This window comes from Elephas maximus, chromosome 19 (genome assembly GCF_024166365.1).
Source record: "Elephas maximus indicus isolate mEleMax1 chromosome 19, mEleMax1 primary haplotype, whole genome shotgun sequence".
Classification (NCBI taxonomy): Eukaryota; Metazoa; Chordata; class Mammalia; order Proboscidea; family Elephantidae; genus Elephas; species Elephas maximus.
Window position 1 is genome coordinate 72,695,051 of NC_064837.1, and position 26,161 is coordinate 72,721,211.

Genomic DNA, 26,161 nt, shown 5'->3' on the forward strand with positions numbered 1-26,161 from the left:
TTTTTCACCTCGCTAATTTTTCTTCTTTAGAGAACCCAGCCTAAGACAGCTTCTTTTTGGGGGAACAAAAAGGTTCAAATGTTAGATTGTAGTGGTGGTTGCACAACCCTGTGAATTTACTAAAATCCATTGAACTGCACATTTTAATAGGTGAGTTGTATATGTGAATTATACCTCAATAAGGCTGCTAAAAAAAGAGTTGATTGAACTCAAAAAATAAAGAAAAAGACAAAATTATATGAGAAGTGAAGATCAAATTACAAGGTCCTCAAAGGAAAGTAGATTTGAGTAAAAATTTGAAATTAAAGAAATTTAGGAAAATTACCAAGAAATGAAGATGATATAAAGAAAGAAAGAAAAAAAGACTAGAAAGAAATTTTCTGAAATGAAAAACAAAGAAAATCTAACCAGTGTATAACTGGAGTCTCTGAAACAGAAAAAAACCATGAAACAGAGCTAGTATTTACAACTATAATCTAAGAAAACATTCCTGAAATAAAAGACCTGGTTCTATGCATCGAAAAGGCCACCAGATCAAATCCAAGCGAAACTAATAGACTTTAAAAATAAAGAAATAATCCTTAAAGCCTCCAAGCAAAAAGATTACATAATTTACAAAAGCAATGGAATTAAATTAGCATCAGACTTCTCATAGCATATAAAGCAAGGAAACAATGAAATAAATACTACTTTCAAGACATCCAGAGAAAGAAAATATAGACCAAGGATTTTCTATACAAACTCTCCTTCAAGTATCAGGGCTATAGAAAAATAGTTGTGGATGTGCAAGAACTCATGGACTACTGCAGCTTCACCCAGCTGGAGAAGACATGGAGTCCCAATGGTGAACATTTCATTTAACTGTAGATCTAAGACTACAAAGATGAGGACACAGGTAGAAGAATGATACATGAATGTTGATGTTCTAACATAAGTAGAAATAATGCAACAACAACAACAGCAGGAAAAAATGAAAGGAAAAGGGAAATAAAAAGAGGAAAATAGAATAATTTCCTTGGTTGTTGTAGGTGGGAGTCAAAATACCTTTAAAAATGGACAAAAGCAGATCATAAAAGGTTTAATAAGAAAACATGCGATTAAGGGCATTAAAAACGAGAATAAATACAAAGGTAACCACTAGAACAAAATACAAACTTTCTTTAGTGCCAAATAAATTTTAAAAACACAAGAGTAGATGACAGATTCTGGCTTTGGTTGGCTGAAATAAATCCTCCTTCACAACAACTATAAGCTCCGTACACGACATACGAGACCAGGACCTGGAGTATGGCGAGCATAGAAAAGCAAACAGATACTCCTGGGGATAGAAACCAACAATCCTTCTGCTCTGAAGAGCAGAGGACAGAATTCGGGACAAGCAGAACAACAGAAACACACACACAAACAAACCTGGTGCTGTCAAGCTGATTCTGACTCATAGCGACCCTACAGGACAGAGTAGAACCGCCTCATAGGGTTTCCAGGGAGCGCCTGGTGGATTCAAACTGTGGACCTTCTGGTTAGTAGCCACAGCTCTTAACCACTATGCCACCAGAGCAACAGAAGTGAGGGAGAAATCCAAGAACAGAGAGACCAAAAACGCAAGAAAATGTTCACAAAGCAAATATCTGACCACACACTGGTGATTCAATAAAGACAGCCCACTTAAAAATGGGCCAAAGATCTGGACACTTCACAAAAGGAGATACACAAATAACCAGTAAGTGCAAGAGAAATAGTTCAACATCATTAGACATCCTGGAAGTGCAAATTAAGGTACAACGAGAAACCACAGAACACCAACCAGAATGGCTAAAGTTAAAAGACTAATAATACCAAAGGTTGGCCAGGGGCTAGGACCTCTCATTCACAGCGCTGGGAGTGTGAAAGGTATAACCCTTTGGAGAAAGATGTGACTGTAACTATAAACCTAAAGGCGTACTATCCTTTCACACAGCAATTCCAATCCTAGGTTCTTATCCAACAGAAATGAAAATACGTGCCCTTAAAAAGTTCTTGTTGTGCTGGGCAACATTTTTTCTAAATAACTTGTCCTTCTCGTGGCAATGACAAGCGTTCTCTGGCTGTTCCAACTCGGTGTGGTGGGGCCACGACCTGCCCTTGTAAGCAACCTGTTCTGAACCAACAACACACTGCTTGTGTTACTTTCCTTTTTGTTTCAGGGACTCTTGTTGGTGTTAGTTGCCATTGAGTTGGCTGCAACTCATGGCAACCTTACGTACCAAATGTTTCCTGGTCCTGTGCCATTTCATGGTCATTGGTATGTTTGAACCCATTGTTGCAGCTATGGTGTCATTTCATCTCACTGAGGGCTTCCTTTGTTTTCACTGACCCTCTGCTTAACGAAACATGATGTCCTTTTCTAGTCATTTGCCTTTCCTGATGACAGGTCCAAAGTGAGTGAGCCAAAATCTCGCCATCCTCGCTTAAGAGGAGCATTTTGGTTCTATTTCTTCTAAAACTCATTTGTTCATTCTTTTGACAGTTCACAGCATATTCAATGCTCTTCACCAACATCACAGTTCAAATTCATCAATTCTTCTTCCATTTTCCTTCTTCATTGTTCAGTTTTTGCATGCATATGAGGCGAGCGAAAAGACCATGGCTTGGGTCAAGCACACCTTAGTCATCAAAGTGAGTCCTTTGCTTTTGAAAACACTGAGTACGTCTTTTGCAGCAGACTTTGGAAACTCTCTGTTCACCAGGCACTGCAGCGTTTTCTGCAGAAGAAACAGGAACAGTAGGTGTTGGGGTCCAGCCCCAGTGAGCGGTGGTGTTGACAGAGTCACTCAGAGGTGAGGACACCTGCTGGGATGGATGTTCTTGGTTCACCAGCACCTCCATGGGCATCTCAACTGATGAGAAGCTACCCCGCCCTGCAGTACCTGCTGGTGCTTCAGGGGAGGACAGAGAAGGGGGTGGGGGTGAGAAACCAGCCAGCATCATGGCACCCAAATTCCCACTTCGTGAACTGGTAGATTCCATGGAAAATCGGCACCTCCAATTCTAACAGAGCAGGGGAAGGACAGAAGGTCTGTCAGTGGGCATAGGAGCAGCGGCAGGACTGAGTCCACGTGGGAAGGATGCCCACAAGGCCCCCCACGTTGTCAGCTGAAGACCAGTGGGGCCACAGGATCCTCGTGAGGTCATCCCGCAGGCACTGAGACCCCCACTCTGACTGCCTCCTCCTCGTGGGCGTGGGTCCTGCTGGCCAACCTTGGGGATGCAGCACAGACCTGTGATCTGTGGCTGATCACTGAAACTCTCTGAGGCCCAGTGTCCTCCATATAGACACAAGAACATGCCTCGCGGGTTGGTGGAAGCCCCTGCGCGTGACCGTGGTGAGGGGCATCAGGCATGTGTCCACCTGTCCTGGTCTGGGGAAGTTCCCAGGGTCAGCTGGGGTCCTGTGGACACAGGCAGCAGATGATCAAGAGGGGAGGCGCTGGTCAGGGGCTGAGGAGAGGCATGGGGGTGCATGGCGTAGGCCTCACACTGTAGGTTCACAAGGGGAAACTGAGGCAGACCTGCTACAGCCACAGGGCAGGAAGAGGGGTCTCCAGAGCCTCAAGACCATCAGAAGCCTTGTGCCCAGACCCTCCTCTGCCTGACCCTGGGCTCCTTTCTGCCCAGCAGCAGTTCTAGGCCCTGCTGCATTGGAAGAAGTGGGTGGTGTGTGTGCGGGGAAGCCTCTATGTGCACCTATGTGTGTGTGTGGCCTCATCAAAGGCCCTAAAAGAATGGCCTGGCAGGGACCTCCCAGTACGTCTCCCCTGCCATCGAGACCAGACCTCGAGTTCTCAAAAGCCCTTTTTTAAGGAAGGTTGAAGGGAAAATAAACTGACCAAACCTAAGATTTGTTTTTGCAGGGGGTGGGGTATTTTCATTCTGACTCTGTCTGTCTAGGAGTAGAGAGGGGTCGGCTGGGCAGTCACCATTTCTCCACCCATCACAGGTAGATGCCAGTGGGCTGGGCACTCCAGCCCCTGCAGGGATCCCACGTTGGGGATGCAGAGGAGGCCGTCAGGCCTGGATGAGGAGGCCGCCCCCCATTTCTCCCTTCTGTCATCCCAGACACAGCCTGGCCTTGCTTTCCACAAACAGCTTTTAAGCTGGGATGAGGTAACCTGGAACCGGAGACCAGGGAGCCTCCCCCAGCAGGTGTGAATCAGGCCCACAGCCTTCACACAGAAATCCCCGCTTTTAGCCAACAAAGGAAGTGTAGTGCCTCTGGGCGTAGTACAGGCAGGGCTTCCTGAACCAACTCTGACCTGGAGGCACAGCTTGGCAGAAGAAGGGAAGAGGCTTTGAAGGCAGGGGGAGGGGAGTATGGTGAGCACATATAGGCCAGGACTACACTGTGGAGAAGTCCCATTCCAGAGTGGGACTTCCGCCAGAGGGCCCGTAACCAAAACCAAACTTGTTGCTGTCGAATCAATTCCGACTCACAGCGACCCTATAAGACAGAGTACAACTGTCCCATAGAGTTTCTAAGGAGTGGCTGGTGCATTTGAACTGCTGACCTTTTGGTTACCAGCTGAACTCTTAAACACCATGCCACCAGGGCTCCAGGGGGCCCATTAGTGCCCCTCTTTTCAACACTTACCTGCCCACCCTCATCAAACCAGCCCACGTGGGAAAACCATGCTCTCGAGCAGAACCAGGTAGGCATGATCACCGTTGGGCCGTTTGAAGTAAAAACCTAGGAGCAATTAATGATGACAGAGTTAATAGAACAGTTTGTTACAAACAACCTACAGTTTATGTCCCATGAAGTGAGATTCAGAGAGTGACAAATGAATTTGCACATTTCTCCTCCATAGGTTCAAGTGGCTACAGCCGATCAATGGTGTCTCTGCCCAAGGCTGACAGATGGCGGAAGGGGGCTTTATCAATGACAACAGGCATCAGTGGCCAAATACTGACCAACCCTAGGTCCCCATTCCTGTGCTAATGCTTGCTGATTGTTTAATTGGGAACACTCCCCTCTGCCTGTGACAGATGGTAAAGCTTTATGTGTTTTTAACCATGAGAAGAAAAATTTAAAAAACAGCATAAAAGGATATAATGACTAGATAACTTAGAAGCAATGGACAAATTCCTAGAATGACACAAACTACCAAAACTGACTCAAGAAGAAACAGAAAACCTGAACAGACCTATAACAAATAAAAGAGATTGAGATAGTAGTCAAAAAACTTTCCACAAAGAGAAGCCCAGGACCAAATGGCTTCACTGGTGAATTCTACCAAGTGTTTAAAGAAGAACTGATATGAATCCTTACTAAACTCTTCCAAAAAAGGTGAAGAGGCAGGAACACTTCCTAACTCATACTATGAGGCCACCATTACCCTAATACGAAAAAGTATCACAAGAAAACTACAGACTACTCACTTTTATGAATATAGGTACAAAAACCCTCAACGAAATAACAAACTGAATCCAGCAACATATAAGAAGGATTATACACCATGACCCAAGAGGGTTTTATCCTCAGAGCTCAAGGTTAGTTCAAAATATAAAAATCAATGTAATATACCATATTAATAAAGGACAAAAGTCACATGATCATCTCAATAGAAGCAGAAAAAGCATCTGACAAAATTCAACACCCTTTCATCATAAAACCATGCAAACTAGGAGCTTCCTTAACCTGATAAATGACATTTACGAAAAACCTACAGCTAATATCATACTTAAAATGGTGAAATACTGAAAGCTTTTTCCCTAAGATCAGGAATAAGACAAGAGCATCTGATCTCACTACTTTACTCAATGTTGTATTGGAGGATCTAGCAGCGGCAATTAGGAAATAAAAATGGATGAAATTTATCCAGATTAGAAAGGAAGAGGTAAAACTACCTCCATTTGCGGATGACATGATCTTATACATAGAAAATTCCAAGGAATCCACAAAAAAACTATTAGAACTAGTAAATGAGCTCAGGTAGGTTGCAGGATACAAGACCAATATACAAAAATCAATTGTATTTCTATACACCAGCAATGAACAATCCAAAAATGAAATTAAGAAAACAATTCCATTTAAAATAGCATCAAAAAAATAAAATACTTAGGAATAGATTTAACAAAAGAAGTATAAGACTTGTACACTGAAAACTACAAAACACTGTTGGGAGAAATTAAAGGCCTAGATAAATGGAAAGAAATCCTCTGTTCATGATTGGAAAACTTAATATTGTTAAGATGGCAATATTCCCCTATTCATCTACAGATTCAACACAATCCCTATCAAAATTCCAGCTGCCTTTCTTTGAGGAAATTGATAAACTGACCCTAAAATTCATATGGAAATGTAAATGACTCACGATAGCCAAAAAAACCTTGAAAAAGAGGAACAAAATTGGAGGATTCACACTTACCAGTTTCAAAAATACTCACAAAGCTACAGTAGTCAAGACGTTTATCCTCTATGTCTGACGTAAGGATAGACATAAACAGGATTTAGGGCCCAAAGATAAACCCATACGTTGATGGTCAACTGGTTTTTGACAAAGGTGCCAAGACAATTCAATGGAGAAATAACAATTTTTTTCAACAAATGGTGCTGGGGAAACTGGATATCCACATACAAAAGAATGAAGTTGGATCCCTACCTCATACCATATATGAAAATCAACTAAAAGTGAAAGAAAAACCTAAATGTAATAGCTCAAACTATAAAACTCTTAGAAGAAAACATAAGGGTAAATCTTCATGACCTTGGTCTAGGCGATGGTTTCTTAGATATGACACCAAAAGCAAGAGCAACCAAAGGAAAAAAACAAACTGGATTTTATCTAAATTAAAAAGTTTTGTGCCTCAAAAGACAATACCAAGAAAGTAAAAGACAACCCACACAATGTGTTGCAAAGGATTTGCAAATCACATGTCTGATAAGGGTCTGGTGTCCAGAATATATAAAGAACTCTTTAGCTCAACAATGAAAAGGCAACCTAATTTAAAAATGGACAAAGGATTTGAAAAAGACATTTCTCCAAAGAAGATACACAAATGTCCAAAACACATATAAAAAATGCTCAACATCATTAACCATAAAAACTAGTTAACAAGTTGCCGTCAAGTCTATTCTGACTAATGGCCACCCCATGTGTGTCAGAGTATAATTGTGTTCCATAGGGTTTTAGATAGCTGATTTTTCAGAAGTAAATTGCCAGGCCTTTATTTCAAGGTGCCTCTGGCTTGACTCAAACCTCCAACCTTTCGCTGTACCATCCAGGGATGCCGCCCTTAATTAGTAGGAAAATGACAAATTCACAATAGCATACCACTTCACACCTACTTTTTTATTTTAAATAAATAAAAAATTTAGCTGTAATAAAAAAGACAGATATTCATAAGTGTTGGCGAGAATGTGGAGAAACTGGAACTCTCATATATTGTTGGTGGGAATGTAAAATAGTGCAGCTGCTTTGGGAAGTAGTTCCTCAAAGGTTAAACATAGAGTTTATGCTTATGATCCAGCAATTCCACTCCTAGGTAAATACCCAAAAGAACTGAAAACACATGTCCACGCAAAAACTTGTACACAGATGTGTACAGCAGCATTATTCATAACACCCAAAAAAGTGGAAACAACTCAAATGTTCATCAGCTGATGAGTGGATAAATGTGGTCTACTCACACAACAGAATATTACTCAGCCATAAGAAAGTGCGAAGCACTGATACAGCACGGATGAACCTTGAAAACACAATGCTAAGTGAAACGAGCCAGTCGCAAAAGGCCATACACTGTATGATTCCATTTACATGAAATGTCTAGAATACGCAAGTTCATACAGTCAGAAGGTGGATTAGTGGCTGCCAGTGACTGGAGGTGTTGGGAACACGGACTGACCACTGATGGGAAAACGTTCTGGAATCAGATAGTGGTGATGGCAGCACAACTTGGTGAACACACTGAAACACTGAACTGTATATGTAAACAGGATGAATTTTATGGTATGTGAATGATATAAAGCTATTATTTAAAAAGATTATACATATGATGAATGTCAAAATCAATATCTCAAACAGGAGTTAAGGCAAAGGATGTGACTTTAATAAGCAGATTATAAGCACATTACAAAACAGAATGGAGTGATTCCACAAGATTTATAAATATCTGGAAGGAAATGCACCAAAAGGAGGACAGTGGGTGCCAATGAGTGGTGACATTCTACATGTTTTTCTTTGTATTTCCCTGTATTTTCTGATTTCTTAAACAAAAAAAAAGCAAGATTACATAATACTATGCACATGTCAAAACTCAGAGGACTGTACAACACAGAGGGTACCCTAATGTAAGCTATCTGTTGTTGTTAGTTGCTACAGTCAGCTCTGACTCATGGCTACCCCATGCACCACAGAATGAAACGTTGCCCAGTCCTGTGCCATTCTCATGACCATTGGCATGCTCGAGTCCATTGTTGTGACTGTGTATTTTGAGTGCCTTCCAACCTAGGGGGCACATTTTCCAGTACTGTATCAGAGAGTATTCTGTTGTGATTCACAGGGTTTTCAGTGGCTAAATTTCAGAACTAGATCACTAGGCCTTCTTTCCTAGTCTGTATTAGTCTGGAAGCTCTGCTGAAACCTGTCTACCATGGGTGACCCTGTTGGGGTTTGAAATGCTGGTGGCATAGCTTCCAGCGTCACAGCAACACACAAGCCCCCACAGTACCACAGACTTACAGATGGTGCTGAAATGTAAACTATGGACTTTAGAAATAATAACATGTCAATAATGGCTCATCAATTTTAACAAATGTTCCATGCTAGCGCAACATGTAAATATTAGGGGGATCTGGGAGTTAGGGGTGTACAGAAACTCTCTGTTCTTTCTGTGCAGTTCTTCTGTAACCCTGGAAGTGCTCTAAAAAAGTCTATTAATAACTTAAAAAGCAAGGTTATTTTTATAGTCAGAGAAAAAGCTACCTAAATAAAGCTACATTCCTTACTCTGTGTGTGTGTGTGTGAGCACACACACATGCACACATAGAGGGGCCAGGCGACCCCAGGTCCATCACACTGTTGAACACCAAGGCCCACCAGAGGTGACTGGGTGGCGGTGGAGAGGAGACAGCTTTGCGTTATTTCTGTGTGCTGGTGGATGCTCGAAACCCACTCTGGAGCAGCAAGTGCTGTGTGCGATGCCAGCTCCTGGAGGGCAGTCCCGAGCCTGAGGCTGTTGGGTGAATCAGGCCACCTTCCTACAGAGCGACCCCTGCCTCTCGATTTCCCTGCTTTCACCAGTGCCCCAATTCCCTCTCTGTGAAACGATGCCGACACTGACAAAAACACCAACCAGTTGCCATCTAGTCTATGCCTACTCTTGGCGACCACATGTGTGAGTAGTACAACTGTGCTCCACAGGGTTTTCAAGGCTATGACGTTTCAGAAGCAGGTCACCAGGCTTTTCTTCCAAGGTACCTCTGAATGCCACCCAGGGAGTCCGTGATACAGACAAATGAAAAAAAAAAAAAAAAAACTACACCCGTTGCTGTTGAGTCAACAGGACAGAATAGAATGGCCCCATAAGGTTTCCAAGGTGCAGCTGGTGGATTTGAACTGCCAGCCTTTTGGTTAGCTGTCGCACTCTTAACCAGTGCACCACCACGGCTCCTGATATAGACAACTGGGAATAAATTCTAGAGGAGAAATGGGGCTGGAGGAGTAAAAAGGACAACGATGCTTCATTCTGACCAGCACCACTTGAGGTCACCAGTGCTCACCCAGGGACCTTTCTCCACAAATGGTATTTATGTCTAGACTAAAGTCTAATAAAGTGGAACACTGTGCACCCCCCCCCGCCCACAGACAGCAATGCTGGCCTTGGACACCGGGAGGGGTCACACCCGTGGGTTTTGCCTTGTCAAGCAGGTGCTAACCCAAAGAGCTGCTTAAGTTTCTGGGTGTTTAGAATCTCCAAGTGTGGTTTCCAACAAGACAGAACCTGTGCGGCTTTTACCACGCTTTTAGAAATTTGCCAGTCATCAGTTCTAGCCACTGTGTAAAACTGTAATTTATTTGTACATGAACTAATCCTGTGTTTAATCTCATGTTGTGTAAAGCTTATCATGCCGTGCACTGGGCGAGTGGCAGTCTGGGACCTGCAGGTGGTTGGGCAATAGCCTCTGGGGCCCAGCTTTCTTCTTGGTACAGGTGTTTCCTTCCGTCTCTTCCCTCAGGAGAGCACCTGACCCCAGATGTGTAGAAGTGGCATTTCTTCCTAAAATGTTTGGTGAAGCCATCTGGGCCTAGAGTGATTTTAGCTTTTGTTTTGTGAGGTTTTTTTTTCTCATTATAAATTTTATTTCTTTAATGGCTATAGGGCTATTCACGTCTGTTTTTTAAGAGTGAGATTTGGTAGTTTGTGTCCGTCAAGGAAGATGTCCACTCCATCAAAGTTGTTGAACTTATTGGCATAATGTTGTTCAAAATATTTCCTTAACATCCTTTAAATAAGTGTAGAATCTATAGTTATGTCACATCTCTCACTCCCGATATTAGTAATTTCTGTCATCTTTTTTTCTGAATCTGCCTGGAGGTTTACCGATTTTTCTGATTTTCTCAAAGAACCAACTTTTGGTTTCATTCATTTTTGTTTTTCTATTTCACTGATTTCCACTGTTACCATGATTTCCTTTCTTCTGCTTCTTTGAGTTTCATTTGTTCTTTCTCTAGTTTGTCAGGGTGGAAACTGAGGTCATTGATGTGAGACTTTTCTTCTTTTCAAATATGTGCATTTAGTGCTATAAATAAATTTGCTTCTAAGTATTGTTTCAAGATATCTCACAACTTTGATATGTGTTTTAATTTTCATTTAATTCAAAGTACTTTCTAATTTCCATTTTGATCTCTTCATTGACCACTGGCTTATTTAAGGTGTTTACTTATAGAGATTCGGAATATTTAGAAATTTTCCAGATAACTTTCTATTATTGGAAACCCTGGTGGTATAGTGGTTAAATACTACAGCTGTTAACCAAAAGGTCGGCAGTTCAAATCCACCAGGTGCTCCTTGGAAACCCTATGGGGCAGTTCTACTCTGCCCTACAGGGTCTCTATGAGTCACAATTGACTCTATGGCAATTTTTTTTTTTTCCTATTACTGGTTTCTAATTTAGTACATTATGGACAATGAACGCATTTTATATGACTTGAGCCTTTCACATATACTGAGACTTGTTTTACAGCCCAGAATATAGTCCCTCTTGGTAAGTTTTCCTTCTCCATCTGAGAATGTGTGGTCTGCTGCTGGTAGCAGAATGTTCCAGAGTCGATGGCTGCAGGTGGTGGAATGTTCCGGAGTCGATGGCTGCAGGTGGCAGAATGTTCCAGAGTTGGTGGCTGCAGGTGGCGGAATGTTGCGGAGTTGGTGGCTGCAGGTGGCGGAATGTTGCGGAGTTGATGCTGCCCAAGCCTACTCTGCCCTTGCTGACCTCACCTCCTTGTTTTGTTCGTCCTTGAGGTGTCTGTCTGTACATTGTTTTTCTGACCAATTTGTCTTAAGTGCCACTGTTGCGGACTGCTCTTAAATGCGGTATACAGAAGCAGTGGCACCTGGGGCAGGTACGGAAGGGAGGGAGGAAAATTTGCTTTTTAGCATCTGGAGCCAGAGCACACCCCAGATCGGGCAAGTGACCCTCAAACGGCTTCTCCTGGCGACTGGCAGTTCTACCTACAGGGCAGAAGATGCAGAGATACCTTTCTCTGGAGGCCCAAGGACCAGATGTGGGGGGCCCCCACAGCATGTTCCCGGGGCTTCTCCAACAAAGCCCACACTGACAGTTCCCCACAAGGTCCCACCCAGACACCCTGGTGTAGCTCAGTCCTGCATCTTCCAGGGGTCCCTTGCCAAGCTTCTGTCACTCCTAAGGCCTGTTCTCAGTCTGAAAACACAGTTTACATTGAAGTCCAAGCTCGTGGGCAATGAAGTGTGGGATTCAGTGGGCAATGAAGTGTGGGATTCAGCCCACAATGTCCCCACTGCCCAGAACCCGCTGAGCGCTAGGCCCAGGTTTGGGTGGAGTGCTGTCAACTGAGTGCACCCACCTGCAAACCTGTAGCTCCCTGACCCCAGGGCTGGGCGCCGTCACCTGCCGCCCAAAGCCAGCAAGGGCCCAGGAATTCCAGAGACCTGGCACCCTGAGCCGGAGGCAGAGGACCAGCAGCTGCAGCCGTTAGCATTTCCACCCCCAACAGGTGGCGCTCAAGAGCAGAGCACATGGGGAAATGAAAATAATTGTTCACAGGTGATTGTCTTTTCTGCACACAGTGCTCTCCACCTACCTGTGCTCACTCAGTGAAGTATGTATGTACATACTTACAGTATATTAACATCGTAATTCTACATATACACTCTTTCACAAACCAAATCAAGCAAAGTAAAACTGTCTCTAAACAGAATACTGGCTGATTCCCTGATTAATATTTCCAGGACGTCTAATCTTTCAATTGTGCCCTTAGAAAACCTGTGACCACCACTCCCCCATGTCCTGGTCACCCACAGAAGCAGGTCCTGGCCCCCATCCCCACCCTGCCAGTATGTTCTTGGACTCCTGGATCCGACCCATCTAACTCAGGGTGGGGCCTGTGACTCTGAGTGCATCTGGGGGAAGGCACCACAGGGCTCCGGGAGAGAAGGACTCGGGTCTGCATTTCAGTGATGCAGCAAAGTCACATGTGCCCACAGAGGCCCAGAGTGGACACTGTGGACGCAGGAACAGAGGGATCCCTGAAAACCACAATCTTGCCGAGGAGTGCACCCCCGAAGTCCCAGGGGTAGGCTCCACTGTCATGGTGGCCTGAGTCTTGTGGTGGGCAGGTGGGCTGTCAGCCAGAGCCTCAGGCCCCACTCTCCTTATGGCTAGCTGGGCTTCCAACAGCATGGTGGCTGGGCTCCAAGAGGACATTTTACATGAATCAAGACACTGAACCCTCTCAATGACCTTAAGAGATTTTACAAAGATGGAAACAGAGGCAGAATGTTTAGGTCAGCTGCCTGACACTGTGTGGCCAGTAAGTAGAGGCTGGATCCATTTTCGCAGCCACTGGACACCCAGACAGGCCAGCAAGAACCTCTGTTCACTCTACACCTAGAGTTCTCATGGCTGCAGAAACCCGTCTGATGGGCAGAAAACTGCACACCAGCATGAACCACACACCCGCTATTTCAGAGAGGGCTGGGGGAGCTGCAGCTCAGCAGGGCTGTGAGAAGGTACAAGGGAGTCCCGGTCTCCTCTGGGAGGGGGTCCCCCAAAGTAATGGAGATTTAACATCGCTGGATGCTGGCATGGGGCGAAGGCTGGAGAGGGCTTGTGTGAAGATAACCAGGACCACACGAACCTCTGCCCTGCCTGCCCCTCGGGGATGGCCTCCCTCCTCCCAGTTGGTACTACTCGTCCTTGTCCCCACACACCATTCACCAGTGCTGCCCTCCAGGCTCCTTGCGATCAGACAGGTTGAGACTTTTACAGCATAAAAAGCTGAGACCCATCTCTGCTCTGGTGGGTATCCATCTCACCCTCATCCCTCAGCCACACTGTGCATGGCGGGTGGGCAGGGAAGAGTCCTCCAAAGTCATCTCCAGCCTGACCCCAAGCTGCTTACCCCTTCTTGAGCGCTGTCCCTCCCTCCTGCAGCTCACAGCACTCTCGGGCTCTGCACTGAGGTGGGACATGGGTGCAAGCCAAGGCCCACGGTCACACAAGCCCAAGGGACAGTGCCAGCCACCTCCCTGTGACGGCCCATGCTCACATGGAGTCAGCAGCCCCGCTCTGACCTAAGCCTCAATCCTCAGGAGGATAACCAAGACAGACCACGTGTTGGGCACTAAAATAACACTTCAGAAATCCAAAAGGACTGAAATCAGACCAAGTATGTTCCCTGATGGTACCTGAATTAAATTAGAAACCATACCAGAACAATTTCTGGCAACTCCCCAGTATTTGGAAATTAAATGATACATTACTAAATAACCCAAGATTAAACAGTAACTAACAAAAAAATTGAAAATATTTTGAACTAAAATGAAATGAAAACAAAATATTAAATTTGTGGGTTACAGCTAAAACAAAGGGAAATTAACAGCTTTAAATGCTTGTATTAAAAAGAACAACTGAGGTGGAGCCAAGATGGCAGAATAGACAGATGTTTCCAGCAAGCCCTCTTTACAACAAAGACCTGAAAAAACGAGTATATTTGTGACAAGCTGGGAGCCCTGAGCATCAAAGGCAAGCTTAGACAATGAACTGAGGGGCAGGGGAAGGAAGAGGCCCTTCAGAAGTGTAGAGGAGTTACCTGACCTGAATCCTGGGGAGCCCTCAAGCATCATTCCCGAAGCAGCGGCGGCGGGCTGGTCCCAGCATTCGGCCTCAGTTTCCTCAGGGAGAAGCAGCCAGCCACACAGCCCACTCACACCTCCAGAACCTGAGGAGAACGGCACTCTCGGCAAAAGCCAAGTGCTAGCGTATATTTTACTACGCTCCCCCCACCACACCTCCAAGCCGGCTTCAGCGGCTGAATCCCTGGGCCTGTCATAGACCCTGGTGAGCACCTAAAGTCATCCTCCCGGCCTTGGGGATGGAAAAAAATTGCAACTTGGGGGGAAAATAATTTGCTAGCTCCATTAACAAGGGAAGCTCAGGACTAAAGCAGCTCCTGTCCAAGCATAAACTGTCCGTGGACCTTGAGCACCTTTTGCTTCTGCATGGACCTGTGTGGGCCTATTTCAGAAGAATAGGCCCTTGTTGGCAAACTCCAACCATTTCAGCTGTGTGGTGGAGAGGTGGGCGTTTGATGTTTGACATTGCTTTGCCTATTAAACAAGGTCCTCACCAACCCACATCAGGGACCTAAGACTGGTAGCTCCACTCAGGTCACCCAGCCACCCGCGGCAGGGGTACATAGATAACTGGTACCTCCTAGTCCTTACAACCAAAAACTCTGAGTGCCCATGGTCCCTCTGCAGAACCCACCCAGCAGCACGCTTTAGAGAACAGAGATGCATTTTCCTCAGAGACACTTGGAGGTCGGTTCTAAGCCCCCTGACTTGTTCAGAGCATGACCCCCTGCTGCAATCAGATACCGGTATATATGCCAATCAACCCTGCCCCTCTAAGACTGTAAGACAGAGCCTGTACTACACACTTGATGATCAGCTACCTGGACACCTGAGCTGAATTCATACAAGAAAACTGAATGGACTCCTAGACTGATACACCTGAGAACAGCTCTAGCCAGCTGGGGACAGGACACCAGAGCTCCAAAGACAAAAATAATCAAGCTAGCTCACTCAAGCAACCCATAGGGGTATACCAAAACAAAACAAAGCAAGCAGCTACGACACAGTAAGCAAGCATAAACTAATACAATAACCTATAGATGACTCGGAGACAACAGTCAATATCAAGTCACATAAAGAAACAGACCATGATCACCTCAACAGGCCCTCAAAACAAGGAATCCAGGGATTTTAGATGAAAGTGCATTCCTGGAATTACCAGATGCAGAATACAAAAGCTTAATATACAGAACCCTTCAAGACATCAGGAAGGAAATGAGACAACACGCAGAACAAGCCAAGGAACACAAAGATAAAGCAACTGAAAAAATTAGAAAGATTATTCAGGAACATAATGAAAAGTTTAATAAGCTGGAAAAACCCACAGACAGGCAGCAATCAGAAATTCAGAAGATTAACAATAACATTACAGAATTAGACAACTCAATAGAAAGTCAGAGAAGCAGAATTGAGCAAGTAGAAGCTAGAATTTCTGAACTCAAAGATAAATCACTTGGCACTAATATATTTGAAGAAAAATCAGGTAAAAGAATTTTAAAAAATGCAGAAATCTTAAGAATCATGTGGGACCCTATCAAGAGAAATAACCTATGAGTGATTGGAGTACCAGAACAGGGAGGAATAACAGAAAATACAGAGAATATTCTTGAAGATTTGTTGGCAGAAAACTTCCCTCATATCGTGAAAGATAAGAAGATATTTATCCAAGATGCTCATCGAACTCCACATAAGGTAGATGGTAGATGTTAAAAGAAAGGCACCAAGACATATTATAATCAAACTTGCCAAAACCAAACATAAAGAGACAATTATAAGAGCAGTGAGGGATAAACGAAAAGTCACCTACAACGGAGAGCCAATAAGAATAAGCTTGGGCTACTCGGGAGAAACCATGCAGGCAAGAAGGCAATGAGATAACATATTTAAAAAACTGAAGGAAAAAAATTGCCTGCCCAGAATCATATATCCAGCAAAAAAAAAAAATCCAGCAAAACTGTCCCTTAAATATGAAGGTGAAATTAAGACATTTCCAGATAAACACAAGTTGAGTGAATTCGAAAAAAACAAACCAAAACTACAAGAAATACTAAAGGGAGTTCTTTGGTATTACTGAAAATCAATAATATCAGGTATCGACCCAAGACTAGAACACTGGGCAGAGCAACCAGAAGTCAACGCAGACAGGGAAATCCAAAAACAACAAAGCAAGATTATAAAAAGAAAAAAGCCCCAAACCGGGTAACAGCAATGTTGTTATATACAAGAAGACAACATTAAAATAATAAAGAGGGACTAAGAAATGTATCCGTATACCTTCCATATGGAGAGGAAGATACGGTGATACAAAGAAATGAAAGTTTTAAATTTAGAAAAACAGGGGTAAATAACAAGGTAACCACAAAGGAGACAAACTATCCTACTCATCAAAATAAAATACGAGGGAAAAATACAGACTCAGCAGAAACAAAACCAACAACAAATATGAGGAAAGGACAATATATGAAGAAAAACTACTCAGTACATAAAACCAAGTGGGAAAAAGAAACTGTCAACACACAAAAAAAGACATCAAAATGATGGCACTAAATTCATCAAACCAAAACCAAACCCAGTGCTGTCGACTCGATTCTGATTCATAGGGACCCTATCCATAATTACCCTGAATGTAAATAGACTGAATGCACCAATAAAGACACAGAGAGTGGCAGAATGGATTAGAAAACAAGATCCGTCTATATGCTGCCTACAAGAGACACACCTTAGACTTAGAGACACAAACTAAAACTCAAAGGATGGAAAAAAGTATATCAAGCAAACAACAATCAAAAAAGAGCAGGAGTGGCAATATTAATTTCTGACAAAATAGATTTTAAAGTTAAATCCATCAAAAAGGATAAGGAAGGACACTATATAATGATTAAAGGGACAATACACCAAGAAGATATAACCATATTAAATATTTATGTACCCAGTGACAGGGCTGCAGGATACATAAAACCAATGTTATCAGCACTGAAAAGTGAGATAGCTCCATGATAATAGCAGGAGACTTCAACACACCACTTTCGGTGAAGGACAGGACATCCACAAAGAAGCTCAATAAAGACACGGAAGATTGAAACGTCACAATCAACCAACTTGACCTCGGAGACTTACACAGAACACTCCACCCAACAGCAACGAACTATACTTTCTTTTCTAGTGCACACGGAACATTCTCTAGAATAGACCACATAATAGGTCATAAAACAAGCCTTAGCAAAATCCAAAACACTGAAATATTACAAAGCATCTTCTCTGACCATAAGGCCATAAAAGTGGAAATCAATAACAGGAAAAGAAATCAAACACTTGGAAACTGAACAATACCCTGCTCAAAAAAGACTGGATTATAAAAGACATTAAGGATGGAATAAAGAAATTCATAGAATCCAATGAGAATGAAAACACTTCCTATCAGAACTTTTGGGACACAGCAAAAGTGGTGCTCAGAGGCCAATTTATATCAATAAATGCACACATCCAAAAAGAGAAAGGGCCAAAATCAAAGAATTATCCCTACAACTTGAACAAATAGAAAGAGAGCAACAAAAGAAACCTACAGGCACCAGAAGAAAAAAAATAATAAAAATTAGAGCTGAACTAAAGGAAATAGAAAACAAAAAACAACTGAAAGAATTAACAAGACCAAAAGTTGGTTTTTGGAAAAACTCGACAAAATTGAAAAACCATTGGCCAAACTGACAAAAGAAAAACAGGAGAGGAAGCAAATAACCCGAATAAGAAATGAGAGGGGCGCTATTACAACAGACCCAACTGAAATTAAAAGAATCATATCACATTACTATGAAAAACTATACTCAAATTTGAAAACCTAGAAGAAATGGATGAATTCCTAGAAACACACTACCTACCTGAACTAACACAAAAAGAGGCAGAAGAACTAAAGAAGAGACTGAAAAGGTAATCAAAAAACTCTCAACAGAAAAAAGCCCTGGTCCAGACGGCTTCACTGCAGAGTTCTACCAAACTTTCAGAGAAGAGTTAACACCACCACTACTAAAGGTATTTCAGAGCATAGAAAAGGACGGAATACTACCCAACTCATTCTATGAAGCCACTATATCCCTGATCCCAAAACCAGGTAAAGACACCACAAGAAAATTATAGACCTATATCTCTCATGAATGTAGATGCAAAAATCCTCAATAAAATTCTAGCCAACAGAATTCAACAACGTATCAAAAAAAATAATTCACCACGACCAAGTGGGATTCATACCAGGTATGCAGGGATGGTTCAACATTAGAAAAACAATTAATGTAATCCACCACATAAATAAAAGACAAGAGTCACATGATTTTATCATTTGATGCAGAAAACGCATTTGACAAAGTTCAACATTCATTCATGATAAAACCTCTCAGCAAAAAAGGAATAGAAGGAAAACTCCTCAACATAATAAAGGGCATTTATACAAAGCCAACAGCCAACATCACCCTAAATGGACAGAGCCTGACAACATTCCCACTGAGATCGGGAACCAGATAAGGATGCCCTTTATCACCACTCTTATTCAACATTGTGTTGGAGGTCCCAGCCAGAACAATTAGGCTAGATAAAGAAATAAAGAGCATCCAGATTGGCAAGGAAGAAGTAAAAGTATCTCTAATTGCAGATGACATGATCTTATACACAGAAAACCCTAAGGAATCCTCCAGAAAACTAGTGAAACTAATAGACGAGTTCAGCACAGTATTGGGATACAAGATAAACATACAAAAATCAGTTGGATTCCTCTACACCAACAAAAAGAACATCGAAGAGGTAATCACCAAATCAATGCCATTTACGGTAGCCCCCAAGAAGATACTTAGGAATAAATCTTACCATAGATGTAAAAGACTTATACAAAGAAAACTACAGTACGCTTTTGCAAGAAACCAAAAGAGACTTACATAAGTGGAAAAACATACCTTGCTCGTGGATAGGAAGATTTAACATTATAAAAATGTCTATTCTACTAAAAGCGATCTATACATTTAATGCAATTCCGATCCAAATCCAAACGACATTCTTTAATGAGATGGAGAAACAAATCATCAACTTCATATGGAAGGGAAAGAGGCCTCGGACAAATAAGGCATTACTGAAAAAGAAGAACAAAGTGGGAGGCCTTATTTACCTGATTTTAGAACCTATCCTACCATCACAGTAGTCAAAACAGCCTGGTACTGGTACAACAACAGATACATGGACCAATGGAACAGAATTGAGAATCCAGACATAAATCCATCCACATATGACCAGTTGATATTTGACAAAGGCCCCAAAACAGTTAAATGGGGAAAAGACAGTCTTTTTAACAAATGGTGCTGGCATAACTGGATATCCATCCGCAAAAAAATGAAATAAGACCCATACCTCACTCCATGCACAAAAACTAACTCAAAATGGATCAAAGACCTAAATATAAAATCTGAAATGATAAAGATCATGGAAGAAAAAATAGGGACAACGTTAGGAGCCCTAATACATGGATGGCATAAACAGTATAGAAATCATTACTAACAATGCAGAAGAAAAACTAGATAACTGGGAGCTCCCAAAAATCAAACGCCTATGCTCATCCAAAGACTTCACCAAGAGTAGAAAGACTACCTACAGACTAGGAAAAAGTTTTTAGCTATGACATTTCTGATCAATGCCTGATCTCTAAAATCTACATGATACTGCAAAAACTCAACTGCAAAAAGACAAATAACCCAATTAAAAAATGGGCAAAAGATATGAAGAGACACTTCACTAAAGAAGACTTTCAGGTAGCTAACAGATATTTGAGGAAATGTTCACGATCATTAGCCATTAGAAAAATGCAGATCAAAACTACAATGAGATTTCATCTCACTCCAACAAGGCTGGCATTAATCCAAAAAACGCAAAATAATAAATGTTTGAGAGGCTGTGGAGAGATTGGAACACTTATACACTGCTGGTGGGAATATAAAATGGTATAACCACTTTGGAAATTGATTTGGTGCTTCCTTAAAAAGCTAGAAATAGAACTACCACACGATCCAGCAATCCCACTCCTTGGAATATATCCTAGAGAAATAAGAGCCTTTACACAAACAGATATATGTACACCCATGTTTACTGCAGCACTGTTTACAATAGCAAAAAGATGGAGGCAACCAAGGTGCCCATCAACGGATGAATGGATAAATAAATTATGGTATATTCACACAATGGAATACTACGCATAGATAAAGAACAGTGAGGAATCTGTGAAACATTTCATAACATGGAGGAATCTGGAAGGCATTATGCTGAGTGAAATTAGTTGCAAAAGGATAAGTATTGTATAAGACCACCATTATAAGAACTTGAGAAATAGTTTAAACTGAGAAGAACACATTCTTTTGTGGTTACGAGGGGGAGGAGGGAGGGAGGGTGGGAGAGGGGTATTCACTAATTAGATAGTAGATAAGAACTACTTTAGGTGAAGGGAAAGACAACACACAATACAGGGGAAGTCAGCACAATTGGACTAAACCAAAAGCAAAGAAGTTTCCTGAATAAACTGAATGCTTTGAAGGCCAGTGTAGCAGGGGCAGGGGTCTGGGGACCATGGTTTCAGGTGACATCTAAGTCAATTGGCATAATAAAATCTATTAAGAAAACATTCTGCATCCCACTTTGAAGAGTGGCTTCTGGGGTTTTAAGCGCTAGCAAGCAGCCATCTAAGATGCATCAATTGGTCTCAACCCACCGGGGTAAAAGGAGAATGAAGAACACCAAGGACACAAGGTGATTACGAGCCCAAGAGACAGAAAGTGCCACATGAACCAGTGACTAACATCATCCTGAGACCAGAAGAACTAGATGGTGCCTGGCTACAACCGAATACTGCCCTGACAGGGAACGCAATAGAACCCCTGAGGGAGCAGGAGAGCAGTGGGATGCAGACCCCAAATTCTCATAAGACCAGACTTAATGGTCTGACTGGGACTAGAAGGACCCTTGTGGTAATGGCCCCCAGACCTTCTGTTGCCCCAGGACAGGAACTATTTCCGAAGGCAACTCTTCAGACAGGGATTGGACTGGAAAATGGGTTGGAGAGGGATGCTGGTGAGGAGTGAGCTTCTCGGATCAGGTAGACACTTGAGACTATGTTGGCATCTCCTGCCTGGAGGGGAGATGAGAGGGCGGAGGGAGTTAGAAGCTGGCAAAATGGACATGAAAAGAGAGAGTGGAGGCAGAAAGCGGGCTGTCACATTAGGGGGAGAGCAATTCAGAGTGTGTAGCAAGGTGTATGTTAAGTTTTTGTGTGAGAGACTGACTTGATTTGTAAACTTTCACTTAAAGCATAATAAAAATTATTTAAAAAAATTATATTAATTATAGGAGAAAGAAAAAAAAAAAGAACTGGATATCCCTCTTGGAAAAAAATGATCCTCAACCCTTACCTCATACCATGCACAAAAAAATCAACTCAGAATGGATCACAGCTAATGGGACCAGGCATAAAAGCTGAAACTATAAACCACCTAGAAGAAAACATGTAGGACCTGAGAATAGGCAAAGATTTCTTAGACATGACATAAGAAGTACAAAATATAGAATTAAAAAATGGATAAATCGGATTTCATCAAAATTAGCTTTGGTCTTTGAAAGACCCTGTAATAAAAATAAAAAGGTAAGCTTCAGACCAGGACAAAATATCTGCAACACATATATTTGACTAAGGACTTGTATCCAGTATGTATTAAGAATTCCTACAACTCATTAAAAAGACAAGCAACTGGATAAAAATGGGCAAAAAATTGTAAACATTTCTCACACATGTGAATGACTACTGAGCATATGAAAAGATGTTTAATATCACGGGCCAGCAGGGAAATGAAATTTTAACCTCAATAAAATACCACTACTCCCTCCAAGAAAGCTACAATTAAAAAGACGGACAATATCATTGGGTCACAGAGCAACTGAAGCTCTTATGCGCTGCTGAACCGCTTTACAAAACAGGTTAGCGGGTTCTTCTCAGACACAGACCTACCATATAAGCCAGCTGTTCACTTTTAGTATTTATCCAAGAAAAATGAAAACATGTATCCACACAAAACTTGTACATGAATGTTCACGGCAGCTTTATTCAAAATATCCAAATACTGGAAAGAACCCAAATGTTCATCAGCAGGGAGTGGATAAACAAACTGTGGTGCCCTCCCCGATGAGGATTAACTGAATTAACTACTGATATTTTTTTATAGGCATTAGCATGGTCAAGGTTGAAAACTGACGCTGAGTGAAAGAAACGGCCACCAGAGTGCACACTGTACGATTCCCCAAAAGAAGAACTATAATCTCACCTCTCGTGAGACAGATCAGCCAGGGTCTGGGGCTGAGGGTGGCTGGGGACCTGACTGCATCGGAACAACCTTTGACATTTTTAAATCTTTACTACTGCCAAGGAAATCTGAAGTCCTGTAACATACACAGCTATGTGAGGTGAACAGGATGAGAATCACCTGTCCAAACTCCAAGCATCTTAGGTTTGTGTACATCAATGTTGTTGGGACTTCCCTCGCACCAGGGGAGGCGGCTGCAGAGCCAGTCGGCAGGGCCCCCAGGAGGGCTGTGGCCACAGCACCTGGCGCCTGGTCCTGGCACATCCATAAATGCCACGTAAGGGCCCTCCTGAGCCCTCCGAGTGCCAGCATTGTCTAGCAAATATAAAAAATCAATCCCAACAAATATGCTCCATACCTTCCCCTGAGCACCAGAAAACAACCTGATTTCACACTGCTGTTTGGAAACTATTACAAAGCAAAAATTGAGCTTCCTGTTTTCATCTCTTACTTGCCAAAAATCCAGAGGTATTTTCTGGCAAATTTACTCTGCAGCTGGAAACCTGATGTTTCAGCTGTTTTGCTCAAGTGTGTGACTAGAGAAAACAAACCCAGGCCTTGTACAACACTGGTGATTCTGTCCCTACACTGTCCAGTATGGCAGCCACTGGTCACATGTGACCACCGAGCACCTGAAATGTGCCCAGTCCAATCAAGATGCTCCATACGTGGCAAATACACACTGGATTTTGAAGATTCATATAAGAATGTAACATATTGATATTTTTTACACTGACTACATGCTGGAATGATAATCTGTATTAGGTTAAATATACCACTAAAACTCATCTGCTACTTATTACTTTTTTAATATAGCTATGAAGCATTTAAAATCATATTCTGGGTCGCATTTGTGGTTCTACTTATACTTCCATTGAGCAAAACAAAGTATCTGTCTGAAACACAATTCAGCCCATTCTTCGCAATACAGACCTGAGAGATAAGGGTATAAAATAAAGCATGGGTGGGGCAGAGGCCAATTCAGGACCCTGGTCGTGCTGGCAGAGGGAAGGAGCTAAGAACCAAGGCCTCACCTGAACTGACCACAGAAGAGGTATGAACAGCTTGTCAGCACACCAGTCGTCAGGCAAATGTACATTAACACCCCAATGTGAGGCCACTACACGCCCACTGGAATGGCTACAATTCAAGCGTCTGCACAGAGAGGAAGATCCTCAGTGAGATGGACTGACATAATGGCCTCAACAATGGGCTCAAACACAGCAACAAGTGTGAGGACGGCCCAGGACCAGGCGTGTTCCATTGTTTCATGTAAGTTCTCTATGAGTTGGTACGGTGCAATGGATGCCTTTTATATGGCCTTTTTGCCATGGTCTTGTAACTCCCACCAAATGATTGGGTGGGACAATGCAAATCCACCAAGGGGATTGGACATTTTGTTAATAATGCAAATAAGGTACATGGCATGCTTGTGGGGGTGGGATCATGCAAATAAGGTGCATGGAACCCTAATGAGAGAACTGGTCAGTTTTGCCATCCCGCTAGGCAAATGAGCCATCTCGGGGTGGAAATGGGGGACCTCACTACCACCAAAAAGAGCTGGGAGTGGGGGACATCCTTTGGACCCGGGGTCCCTGCGCTGAGAACCTCCTAAATGCAGGTGACAGAGAAAAAGAGCTGTAACACTGGAGGTGGCGCAAGATGGTAAGAAGCAGCCGCAGAATGAGAGAACTGACTGCCTTTAGGCAGGAGGCATCCTGGCAGAAGAAGGTGCCTTCAGCCACTTATTGGTGGACTAAAGAGCTTTCTAACACTTGCCCGAGCAGGGCAGAGGCTGAGAAGAGAAGCTGGAGAGACAGGCCTGCCTGTGGGTACGGCCAAGAAGCTGTCCTGATGGAAGAACTGTATTCTGAGTCATTCCTGATCCTGAATTGTAACCTGTTACTTCCCTAATAAATTTCATAACTCTGAGTATGGTCTGTGAGTTGTGTGTGGCTGTTGCAAGGAATTATCAAATCCAGCAGAGCAGTAGGGAGTGCTGTGGGAGGGATGGCTGGTGTCAGAATCGGTAAAAAGGTTAGAGAGTCGGGGTATGTCTGACCTCCATCTCATAGGAATCAGCCTTGGGCTGCTGATGCTGATCTTGATCTTCTTTCCCCCTGAAGTTAGAGGACCTCTGACCCTGCCACACCGTTTTTACAGGTGGCACCTCAACAGCACCTAACAACACACAAGCTGTCCCCCACCCCTGCCATGGGGTGTCCCGCAGGCTCAGGAGTGCTTAAAGGTCCCATTTCCATGGTGCCTTCCTGTAGCCTGAGCCTCCTTCTGACAGTCCTTCCAGAGTGCTGTAAAACTTTCATCCTGCGTGGGTGGTCTGCACAGATCGTGTGTGTGTATGTGCGTGTGTGACCTCTACCAGAAAACAAGACGCAGCCCATCAGCTGGTCCTGCCCTCAGCTGGATTCCCACATGGTTCATGGAGCCACATCCCCTTGGGTCATGCTGGTGCTGCCCTCTCCCAGGCCCTGCTTCACGTTGGTCGTGCCCACCCTAATCTGTCCATCCCCACAGTCCCCAACTTCCTGCTGCCAGCTGGCAACGGCAGCGGACCCCTGCCTCCAGATTCAGCCTCCAGAGCAGCTGCACCCATCCAGTCTGTGCAGGTCCTACGATCAGGGTCAAGTCTGGCCTTCCACTCTCCACTGGCCTCTCTCCACCCTGAGAAATGCCTCACTAACCCTGCTGTGTCTCACACCAGCTACTCGATCCCCTCGCTGATGCTTTCTTTCTGGAACTCATTTCCCAAGCACAACCATCACAGCTCACCTAGACATCTAAGACGGCTTCCCACCCGGCACCTCCCCCACGCCAATCACAAGGACAGAAACACTCCAACCTGTGCAGCAATTCCACTCCAGACTCCAAAACCAAGGATCAGGCATACCCAGGACGACAGACCTGTCCCCAGGACAGGAGGGCTCAGGCTGCTCTACGCACAAGTGCCAGCCCCACCTGGAGAAGCTGTTCTCAGCCTGTGATGACCACAGTGCAGGTCTTCCCCTAGCAAGCCCCTGGAAGGCCGCTGTAAGCATGCCTGCCCCTCTTCTCCCTGCCAGGACAGAGTCCACCTGGGCCACTGCCTCCTGGTGGGGTCTGCAGAAGCCTGGTGTGTTCGTCTCTCTGTTACCAGAGACTCTGAGTACCTTCTGCCCCAGACACCCAATGGCACTGACCAAGCCATGGCATTCACCCACCTCAGGCACCAGAGGGGAAGGGTCAAGTCGGTCTGCTGCCCAGGGTGAATCAGGGAATCATGGGCACTCTGAGGGCTGGGGCTCACATCGCCCCAACTCACCAACTTTCACAACTGTCTGCAGCCAAGCCGAGCAGCTCTGCTGTGCTTTTAGTTGGAGAAAGCAAGGCCCGAGGAAACAGTAACTTACACTGTAGAA

General features: G+C 43.5%; 1 protein-coding gene across 4 annotated transcripts in view; it reads right to left on the bottom strand.

Annotated features, from left to right (window-relative positions):
• The window catches only part of B3GNTL1 (UDP-GlcNAc:betaGal beta-1,3-N-acetylglucosaminyltransferase like 1), a 186,135-nt gene that overhangs the window by 27,209 nt on the left and 132,765 nt on the right, over window positions 1–26,161 (bottom strand). For 3 of the 4 annotated variants that reach the window (XM_049859177.1, XM_049859176.1, XM_049859179.1), the window contains one exon: window positions 4,628–4,723. The exons of the other annotated variant lie outside the window; for it this stretch is intronic. In XM_049859177.1, coding sequence (XP_049715134.1) covers window positions 4,628–4,723 — 96 coding nt within the window. The remainder of the gene's footprint in view (window positions 1–4,627; window positions 4,724–26,161) is intronic. 4 annotated transcript variants of the gene reach the window in all.